Here is a 12,096-nt window from a genome sequence, read left to right as displayed (position 1 = left end):
CCACGTGGAATTGGCGATTTCCACGGAGGTATAAATCGCGTCTTGACGACACGAATTGCGTCCACGTTTCTTCCAACCACCATCAATTTCCCATCATGTTTCAACGCGATCTCCTCGCTGCTCTGAATCATATAATCGTTGTCGTACTCGTTTATTGAGCAACTTTTAGAGGCTGCTTGTCTCTTGGAATAATTTTATTAAATATTTTTATTAATGTAAAATTGATACGAGTTTATTAAAATAGTTTGAGATGTCGTTTCGAGGTAAATGGATTTATCACATATCTTAAATGAGATAGCTTCGAAACCAGAATCAAGTTATTTGTATCCTTAAAGTTGCTTAGGTATTTTGTTGAATTAATAAGATAAAATTATACATTAAATAATACCTTTTTGTTTAAGAGAGGGTAATAATAATTGCAGGATTGATTTATATATATGTGTGTGTAAAATAAATTTAAAATTTAAAAGCATGCTTCGATCGATATATAATATAGATTCTGAAAATTGTTGGAATATAAAAATACGAAGAGATATCGAAGAAAGTTTTTAAAGGAAGGAAAAGAAGGAAATTCTTTTTTTCGCACGATAAATCTACCAAATTCATTCACAATCTACCAAAGAAGGAAAGAAATATATACAAATTGCGAGAATCGAAAGATATTCTTCTAATTTTATATGTATATTTTTTTTATTACAATCACTATTCTCAAAAAAAAAAAAAAGAAAAAGAAGCTAATAAAATGATAATAATCGAAACAGGGAGAACTGAATCTCTCCGATTCCCCTGTTTCCAATTTGCATACGCAAACATTTAATATTCCTGGCGGAGAAACAATCACTGATTGCGTTTTATACAAGGCTAACACAATAATTAAGGAAGAAACAACTTTCGAGAGGGGAAAACAACACCGATTCAATCAGTTTCTCTCTTCACCTGATCGTCCTGTTAACGCCGCCCTGTTATACCGACCGATGAACAAATCATCGGTTCTCGGTTATCGGTCACCGAATCGAGCAACGTTTTAATTAATTCGAATCGGGTTCACGAGACTAGTGTTTCGTCGCCTACTCTTCGATCTACATTACCCACGGAATCGCATTTTCGTCTCAAGATTAATCACCTGTTTTCCTTTCTTTCTTTCTTTCTTTCCTTTTCGACTGGCCTCGTTTCACTTCGCGTTCTAACTGTAATTCGATCGTAAAATCATTGCCGTATCGAACGATATCGATCGAACTTTTTAAAATTGGAACGAATGTTGCTTGTCTTTCGTCGCGCTGTGACCACGAAAGTTCTAGCTTTGGGGATTTTTATGTGCTTTTTATTATTGTTTATTTATTTTTTTTTTTGTTGACTTTTTCAAATTGATTTGAAATTTTTTTCATCGCGTTGTGAATAGCTTTGGGGGACGTTTCGATTTTTTTTTTCTGGTGATTTGATATTGCTTTTTCGATTTTTGATTTATTAATACCGTAAATCCGTAAATAGATTTAAGAATAAAATTACGGAATAATTTTTGAATACTTTAAACATATTATTAAAATTTTGAACGATAACGTTTTTTTGTACAAATGATTGCGTTTAAAAGTTAATTTAAATTAACTTTAATTAAGAAAAAACAAACAATTAAAGTTTGCGTGTTATTCTATATTGTTTTTTTTTTATGGCAAAATGCTAATTCACTTGGCAAACTATTTCGTAAAAGAGAAGCGTAGAATTTCTAGATATTTCGCTCAAAACTGGAAAATATGGTGCAGAGAAATAGATAGAAGCGGAAAAAGTAGATTAAATGTAATTTTGAAATTCTTTCGGTATATACTCGTTTTATGAATTATTAAATTTTCTCAAGTTAGACAGCTCATTTAGCAACCCTTGATCTGCTATTTTATAACTCGAAAAGATTAAATTAATTCTCTTAGAAAATATCCTCCCTGCATACAAAATAGATAAATTCTCGTTCCAATAAATCTTACCTAGTGTTGATATAACACAATGCAGAAATTCTGATTTTGCAGCTTAAAATATCTTCTTAAAAAATAACTATAAATAATATTCGTCGTTCGTGTCATAAAATCAATAGTTTTACCGGAAAGAAATAATTGCTCATCGAAATCACGAGTGAATATGGTGTATTCGTTTTTAAGAGGTAGAGGATTTGAGAGAAATTGCGTGATAGTTTCGTAGGGAGTCATTAAACGAGCTATCGAGACTTTAATACGTCTTAAAAACGAGCGATAATTGCAAATTGAGAGATATACGCCTCGCTTAAAACTTGGTGCTGGCCAATGCCGATAGCGGTATCTAGAAGTATGAAATATTCATGCGCGCTCAATCCCTTCCAGAAGCCATGTTGAAATTGTTTCACGATGCTCACCTTTCGATTCGCTTATTACTCAATTATAAACTTATTAAGTTATTTAAAAAAATTGTTTCATAAATTGTATTATATTTTTGATAAAGCTAGGTTTTTTTTTTTTGATAAAGATTTAACGAGGAATCAATTTATTGCGATTATTTTCGAATTACAAGATACTTAATATAATAATATTTAAATTTCATACGAATTTTTTATGGCTTTTAGGAAGCCATGTCGAAATTGCTCATTTTTCAATTCTTATTACTTATTACTTGTTAAGTTATTTAAAAAATACTTTTTTGTTATTATATATTTTTGGCCTTCTTTTTTTGATAAAGATTTAATGAGGAATCAATTTATTGTGATTATTTTCGTATTACATATAATATACAAAATATTTAATATCACAATATTTAGATTTCATACAAGAATTTTTCATAGCTCTAGAAGCCATGTTTCACAATGCTCACCTTTTAATTCTTATTAAGTTATTTAAAAAACACTCTTTATATATATGTTATTATTATTTTTGGCCCCCTTTTTTTGATAAAGATTTAACGAAGAATCAATTTATTGTGATTATTTTCCTATTAGATACTTAATACAACAATATTTAAATTTCATTCGAATTTATTAATCCATTATTAAGTTATTTAAAAAAAATTCTTCCGCTATTATATTCTTGTCTCCCTTTTCTCAAATAAAGATTTATTGAGGAATTAATTTATTATGATTATTAAAAACTTAATATAATAATATTTAAATTTCATTCGAATTTATTATTCCATTATTTAACTTATTTAAAAAAATTCTCCCGCTATTATATTCTTATCTCCCTTTTCTCAAATAAAGATTTATCGAGGGATCAATTTATTGTGATTATTTTCTTATCTCGAGATACCGAATATCCTAACATTTAAATTTAATATTAATCAATTATGATTATTAGATATTTAATATTTAAATTTCATTCAAATTCGGTTATTACTCCATTATTAAGTTATTTAAAAAAATTCTCCCACTATTATATTATTGTCTCCCTTTTCTCAAATAAAGATTTAACGAGAAATCAATTTATTGTGATTATTTTCTTATCTCGAGATACCGAATATCCTAACATTTAAATTTAACTTAAACGAAAAATTCAAAAATATTGGAAAAGAAAAGAAAAAAAAAACACATTTCTAAAATAATTCGATAAATTCACAATTTCTTTCAGAAAGTGATAGGCGCGAGCCTATTGACTCCTAAGAAAGAGAACGTGAAATTTGTGAACGCGTGATTCCGCGAATAATTGCCAGGCACAACCGTACTTTCTGCCTAATTGCTCAATCGATTGACAATTTGGATAATGTGGATAATGCACGATAGACTCGTGGAATGGTATGCCACGATTGCGGCGGGCCGCATTTGAATATTACTGGAACCCTGTCGTTACCGGATTTTGGCGAATGCGGTACATCAGAACCGGAAACCGTCGAGTACGTACTTACTACACGACCCCGATTAGAAGACGGTATATAAGCACGGGCTGGTGATTCGTGCGGTTAATCGGTCAGAAACGCCCATGTCTCGTCGGTAACCGCTTTACACGATCGTTGAAACGAATCGAGAATCGCGTTCATAAATTTCTTCCCTCCTCAAAAGGGGGAAGGTCGAAATCCCACCTCGAAAATTCGATTGCCGCTAATTTTCAAACCTTACTTTCTCGTCCATTTCTTATGTAATTAATGATGGAGGTAAAAGTCAAAATGTATTTTTTATTCGTGGAAATCAGGAGATCCAAGTATTAGTGGAATTAATCAATTTCCAAATCAATTAAAAATGGTATTACTATAAAGAAAATTATTGAAAATGTACGTCTGGTTACAATTGTATTAGAAATTTGATCATTGTTAATTCATGATCCTGAAAAGAAGTAAATTTTATCCGAATAATTAATTTTATTGATGAAACTAATATTCCAGATCATAAAGGTAGATTAATAAACAGAATTTCAATGTTTTTATGATTAAGTTGATATAAATTGATTTATAATTAAGATTTGAAAATTAAAAGTTTAACTTGATTTAAAATCTTTGTGATCAAATCTTTTCATGACTTATAAAATTAAAAGATTTAAGTTAAGTTAGATATTAAGTATTAAATCTTAAATAAGAATTAAATTGTAAATTTAAAGATTGAAAATTAAAATTTTTCTGATATTAAAAATTATTATAGTTTAAGAAAAGAAAAATATTAAATTGTAAATTTAAAGATTAATTGTGATTACAATAATTTAAATAAAATTTATTAGTATTAGGAAGAATGTTAAATTAATTATTAGTAATATTAGTGAAAATAGTCTATAAAATATATATTTATTATCTTTATCATCTAAAAAATTATTTTTAAGAAAATATTAGTTTTAATACAATTAAATAATTTCAGATTATTAATATTCTATGTAAATATCAAAAAGAATAGAACTCAATTATAAATTTTAACTGAAACTATTATATAAGTATATAAAGTAAAATAATAGTAAAATAAATAAAAGTATATAAAAATGTATAAAGTATATAAAGTATTGTATAAAGATTAACTTTCATTTAATAATAAATGCTAATAAAATTGGATAATTAAATATTGAATAATTAAATATTAAAATTAAAAATGTATATATTCGATATTTATTATAGAGTATAAAATTAAAATCTTAATCCATCCAATTGAATAACCTCCTGTCTCTATCCTCCTGTTAAACTTATCGACGCTTTCAGTTTTCACTTCGATTCAACTTTGCAACTAGATATATATATATATATATATACATATCTATATTCGCATCGACATTTCGGACACCAGAGCGTGAATTTATCGAATTGATAAGGTGTTGATATCTGTGTGATATTGTCTACGTGTATAAATATCCGTGCGATATTAAAAATACGTATACTTTACATATGGTATATATGAAGGGGTGGAAAATTTATTATTAGACAGGGTTTCATTCGCTACCCTTCGCTTTAACGAAAATGAAAAATTTCCTTATCGTTGCTCTCGATAAACTTTCTCGAAATAATTTTTAAACACGATATATAATAAACTCTCCCTCTTTTTCTTCTTTTTCTTTTTACAAGCACAAATATCATTAAAGATTGAACGAAACTTTTCAAAACAAACGGCACTGCTCTAATTAAATAAGAAATGTTTTCTTATGCGGAAACAATGTTGACGATAACATTATTTATACCTCCGTTACGTTACGAACGATATTATCATCCGAGAGATAGAATCTTAATTTTCCATTGTCACGAGATGTACGTGTATATGCATATTCGTATTGCAACCTGGCCATCGTGATTTATTATTTCAAACATGTAAGACCCGTGTTAATAACGTTTGCTATTTTCGCTACCAACGCTCGTTTATTAAAAAAACTCTCGTTGACCAAAGCATCACGGGATAAAAAATCCATTCTTCGTATTCATCGAAAACTAAGGAAAACGTAAAACGTTTTTATTCTCCTTTCTTCAACTTTATCTCGTGGCCAAGTTTTCCTCGAAGAAAATTTTTCGATATTTTCCTCTCATCCCTGACATTTCGTTTCCCTTCCATTTTTTTCGATAATTCCGACATTTTTCGATTCGAACATTTCCCTGAAAAGACAAATCTTTCAGACATTACCGACCGAGCGAAAGAAACGATTTATCCTACGAGTAGTAGCTGTATAAATTTTATCGAAACACGGGAGAAGAATCGCGTCTACTTTATCTCATATCTTCCCCACGAATCAAAATCCTCTCTCTCTCTCTCTCTCTCTGTACACACACCATCGCGCAAATATCTTCTTTCTCTTTCGTTTAAACGCGAATCGAACTGTCGAAGTGGCAAATGACCGCCATTTTCCTCGATACTTATGGACTATCCATAAGATGTATAACAAGTTCGCGAGAATAAAAGATAGTGATATTAGGAGTGATATTAAAATTTTCCAACGTTTAATTTATTTAATTCGCTCTTTTTTCGCTCCAATTTTCATCATTTTTTTTCTTCTTCTAATATTTATACAGAAATATTATATCACGAGGAAGGGAGGGAAGGCGACGACAAAGGGAGAAACGATCAGATAAATTGAATTTTATCTCTCGCCCACTCGAGGCGATTAATTAATTACGCGGCTCCATCGATTTCATATCAGCGCTGTGTATTTATCTTAACAGCGGGGCAAGGAAGGAAACAAAATGCAATTTATTTGATCGGCTCGTTTGATCCCGCTAATGCGACGATCGAACTGCAAGCTTTTTTTTTCTCGCGGCGTGGAAATAGCGGGATTAATTTTCGTGGGAATAACGACGAGCTCCATTTTTCCCTGAAAATGTGTCAATTTGCCGGGGTTCGCTGTGGAAAATTTTAATAAACGAGCATCAATCGTTTCAGATTTATCCGTACAGCATTTCTATTCGAAAGAGAATATTTCGAAAAAGATCAAAAAGAGAAAAAAAGCGAAAAGTACTCGAGATAATTTCAAGACAATCTTGCAACTGTTATTAAATGGATCAAATGCGTCGCAATTATTATTATTATTATATATATTGACATTAACACTTGCATAAATATAAAAGAAAAAAGAAGAAAAGGGTGATAATAATAATAATTTTCGCGACGATTTTTCAGGCGTTCCGGTGATTTTCGATTTTTTTTTCATATTCTTGCACACGTACATGGTGGATACATCAATTCTCTTGTCTCGTACACGGTGCTCCAGTTTCCACGAAATATCGATCGATAATTGTGCGTGTACCGTGCAATTTAAAACAGGGAAGAAACGAGGAGAATTTAAAAGAATGCGAGTGAAAAGAACACGGATTTACTTTTGCGTTTCCGATTTATACAAACGACTTTGACAAACGAACTTTATAATTTTTATTATAATTTTTTTAATAATTTTTTAATTAACATTTGGCGTATCATCGATCGTTATTTCATTCAGAGAAACGAATATCTGTGAATATCGAGAATATATCGTGAAAGATAGATGCATTTTGTAAGGCAAGTGAATATGTACATATCGTTAATCAACAAAATGATTATAATCATCGAATAAAGTCAACATTATGCTTGTGTCGCACCGTTTGCGTAGTGCAATGCTTTTTATATATCTATGTTCATCTAGATTGAATATAAAAAAACGGTATTATAAACAAACATGGCAAACACATTCCAATTATATCGTAAAATATAATGCAGTATTTACTAGTGTGATTCGTGGATGCAGATTTTTCTCGTCACATTGTACAGCAATAATTTTGATGCAATATTTATTTATATACGTAGGAAATATTTTTTCAAAAAAAAAAAAAAAAATATCGAAAACAAAATTTTCAAAGATATTTACCATCACGTTTTGCTTTTAACTTTCAACAGATTCAAAATAACTTAAAAACAAAAACTCTGGAGAATCGATGTAAAACAAAACATAAGCAAACTTTGAAACTTTCTAACAATAGCAAAAAAAAAAATAATAATAACAATTAATCTCCCTTCTTTGTCTCAATTACAAAGAATAAGAAACATCGACCCCCCTTTTTTCCCAAAAAATTAAAATTTTCTTACGATTGAATGAAATAAAAGAAGAGGAGAAGAGAAATTATTCAATCTGCATCCACAAAGATCGATCTACGATTAAAGATAAGATACACAAGTGAAAAGGGCAGTAAGTAAAGAGAAAAGGAGAAGCGACAGATGATTGTTCGAACGTTCGTATACCTGGGTGTACGTCATCCAGCAACAGGGCTCCACCTGATTGGAGTCGAGGCCCCAAAAGTCAAGCTCCTCCTCGAACAACGGGCCGCACACATCGGTCGGATAATGGAGCTTCCCCGTGCGATAGTAATTGAGCACCTGGGCGAAGACACCCGGATGCCTGTCGAAGAAGTACTCGTTCAAGACCGGGTCGTAATTGGCCAGAGCCTCGGTCAACTTGGACAGCCTGGTCGCGGGGATCTTCTTGAGGGTCGCCTTGTACGTCTCGTGCCGGATACCGCCCACGTTCAGGGTCACGCGGTTCTCCGAATCCGCGTTTAGAATGCTCATTTTGATCGAGGCTCTGCTATCGTCGGTCCCGGAGAATCGGACTCAGAGAAACCCACGCGGCCTGCAATCAATAACATTCGTTAGATTAATATTATTATTACGTTCGATTCTAGTTTCTCCTCGTTCTGCGATAATTGTAAGAAGTTGTAAGAAGAATAGGGGGGGAATTAAATTGGAAAGGTGATTACTTAATTTCGAATAATCTTGAGTTATTTATTGAGTAATATTTATTCGTAGATATTACAATTGTTTTGTAATAATTGCAGTTGTAATTGAGTATTTAATTAAATTGAAAAAATAACTCGAGTAAAATTACTTTAAGGAATTATTAAAATGTTTGAATAATATTTATTTCTAGCTATTATAATTGTTCAATAATAATTGCAGTTGTAATTGAATATTTAACTAAATTGAAAAAGTAATTGGAGTAAAATTACTTTAAGGAATTATTAAAATGCTTGAATAAAATTTATTTGTAGCTATTATAATTGTAGAATTAATAATTTTAATAATTGCAATTATTAAAATGCTTGAATAACATTTATTCCTAGTTATTATAATTGTTCAATAATAATTGCAATTGTAATTGAGTATTTCATTAAATTGAAAAAGTAACTTGAGTAAAATTATTTTAAGGAATTATTAAAATGCTTAAGTAACATTTATTCCTAGTTATTATAATTGTTCTACAATAATTGCAATTGTAACTAGAATTGAGTATTTAATTAAATTGAAAAAGTAATTCGAATAAAATTATTTTAAAGAATTATTAAAATGCTTGAGTAACATTTATAACATATATACTATTATTCCTAACATTCCTAGCTATTATAATTGTAGAATTATACAATAATTGCAATTATTAAAATGTTAGAATAACATTTATTCGTAGATATGATAATTGTTCTATAATAATTGTAGTTGTAATCAGAATTAAGTATTTAATTATATTGAAAAAGTTAATTGAAATTTGAATGAAATTATTTTAAGGAATTATTAAAATGTTTGAGTAACATTTATTCCTAACTATTATAATTGTAGAATTATACAATAATTGTAGTTATTAAAATGCTCGAATAACATTTGTTCCTAGCTATTATAATTACAGAATTATACAATAATTGCAGTTCTAACCAGAATTGGACATTTAATTAAATTGAATGAAATTACTTTAAAGAATTATTAAAATGCTTGAGTAACATTTATTCCTAGCTATTATAATTATAGAATTATACAATAATTGCAGTTATTAAAATGCTCGAATAACATTTGTTCCTAGCTATTATAATTACAGAATTATACAATAATTGCAGTTGTAACCAGAATTGGGCATTTAATTAAATTGAAAAAGTAAACTCGAGTAAAATTACTTTAAATAATTATTAAAATAACATTTATTCCTAGCTATTATAATTGTCCACAATAGTTGTAACCAGAGTTGGGCATTTAATTAAATTGAAAAAGTAATTCGAAATTACTTAAAATAATTATTAAAATGAAATAACATTTATTCGTAGTTATTATAATTATTCTACAATAATTGCAGTTGTAACCAGAGATGGCTATTAACCCGTTGAAAAAGTAACTAGTTAAAATTCTCGAATAATTAATTACTTAAAATTAATTACTTATTAAAATGTTCGAGTAATTAAAAAATTATAATCGATTCGCTTCTCGTATAATCTCAATCGTTTAAAATCATAATTATTTCCTATTTTGAACCACAAAATTACTAAAATAATTTCTGAAAGTAACATTATTAGCAACTTCGACTATTAAATTTTCCCCATCAATTAACTAACCTCTTTATAAAATACTTTCAAAACCAACGATCAATAAAACAAAACGAAATACTTATTTCGAATTTTTTTACATACAAATGTTCCACTGTTTCCAAGTCCTTAAAACACCATCTGTTAATTTCATCACGCCATTCCCATATCTTTATCCACATCTCGTGATCTCGTAGTTTGCGACAATAATAATCGAATAACACTTGGTCTCTGAATGAATATCGATTTGAAAAACGTTATTGAAATTCGAACGACAAGCACTCGTGTTCGAATAGAAAACGACGAATCGATCAGGACGGCTCGAATCCGCGATTGTTTGCCACTAGAAATCTTCTGTCTATCGAGCTATGTACATCTTCGAACGTATACCTCTTGTGTTTCAAGGACACTCCAGCCTTTCTTCCATTTCTTCACACACACACACACATACACACACAGCTCCTTGTCTGTACACACCGAGACAAATCTTGACCCTTCAACGATACAAGGATTAAGGAACGTTTGGATTCTGGATGCGTAGGATTTTTCGATCATAGTAACGCTTACAACTTTCTTTGCTCTGATCTCCCCTTTTTTCCCCGTTAATCGTCTTCCACAATATAGACTTTCAGCTTTCTGCATTGTCGAATTGATCAGCGCAACAAAAGATTCTCTGGTTTGTTTGCGAGAGGGACGGGGAGGAATAGGGGGAGCCAGGAAAAGCTATCCGTTTCCGATCGCACAATCGTAGAAAACGGTACAAATTCTACATTTTCCCCCCATCCTTGAAGCGAATCCGGAAGGATACTTCGTGCTTCGAGGTTCAACGTCCCCATTCCCTGTGTAAGCCGATTTCATCGCGAATCGTTGCCAAGAGTCATCGAAATGGGACGGTTGCGCCGATGGATCCTAATCCGAACGGATTTGAATCCCTGATTTTATCGTTGTCACCATTGGTTCCTATCAGAAAATTCCTTCCTCCCTCCCCTTTTTAAAACATATTTTTCGCCTATTTTTAATCCTTTCTCCGATTTTCTTCCAGATTTTACAAAAAAAAAAAAAAAAAAAAGAAAAAGGAAATCGGACGAGAAAAAAGTAGCACGAAAAAAAATTATAAAAAAGAAATATATATATTATATATATAAAATATTATATAAAAATATTATATATATAAAATATTATATATAAAAAAAAAGTGAAAACAAGTGTTCGGTACACCTGGTAATTTTTATCACCTCGAAACGAGTGTGACCGTTTGAATATTTCCACGTGTTACACACGCGATACACGCGTGTCGCATTTATCGAAAACTTTGCGTTTACCACTGTTATATCCGATTCACACGATATCGAGCAGCCAACCCGTTTCCCCGTTAAATGGAAACTTTACGGGGGTCGAAGAGCGGGGGAAGGGGGAAGAAGAGGATGAGAGGATGAAGGGGGGAGAATGGACGCAACCAGGCGGCGAGCACTTTTTGTCAGTTAGTTTGATTTATAGGGGCATTGGTCATCAATAACGCGGAATTTAATTTTCGGTCGCTTTAACGAATGCTCTCCGCTTTTTCACTGTCGACGAGAGAGACAAGTTTTTTTCCCCCCTCCCTTCCATCAGATGAGATGATGCTTCCACATGATCGTCGATTGTCACACGATTTCCGTGGCCATTTTTTCGCCAATCAAACTCGAAAATTCTAGAGAATTTTCCGGATCTAGAAATTATCCCTTTCCCTCTCTCTCTCTCTTTCTCTCTTTGTCTTTCTCTTTCTTTCTTTTTCTGTGCGAGTTGCCGTTGCCATTTTTTCGCCGATCAAACTCGAAAATTCTAGGGAATTTTCCGGATCTAGAATTTATGCCTCTCTTTCTCTTTCTCTTTCTCTTTTTCTCTTTCTCT

The 12,096-nt window shown here is 30.9% G+C and overlaps 1 protein-coding gene across 5 annotated transcripts in view; it reads right to left on the bottom strand.

Moving 5' to 3' along the window:
- LOC412934 (potassium voltage-gated channel protein Shaw) overlaps window positions 1–12,096 on the bottom strand; it is a 58,490-nt gene that overhangs the window by 23,939 nt on the left and 22,455 nt on the right. For all 5 annotated transcript variants that reach the window (XM_006565010.3, XM_006565006.3, XM_006565008.3 and 2 more), the window contains exon 2: window positions 8,108–8,495. In XM_006565010.3, coding sequence (XP_006565073.2) covers window positions 8,108–8,434 — 327 coding nt within the window. In that variant the 5' untranslated portion in view covers window positions 8,435–8,495. The remainder of the gene's footprint in view (window positions 1–8,107; window positions 8,496–12,096) is intronic.

Source organism: Apis mellifera, linkage group LG13 (genome assembly GCF_003254395.2).
Source record: "Apis mellifera strain DH4 linkage group LG13, Amel_HAv3.1, whole genome shotgun sequence".
NCBI classification, from domain to species: domain Eukaryota; kingdom Metazoa; phylum Arthropoda; class Insecta; order Hymenoptera; family Apidae; genus Apis; species Apis mellifera.
This window is presented reverse-complemented; position numbering and strand designations above follow the sequence as displayed.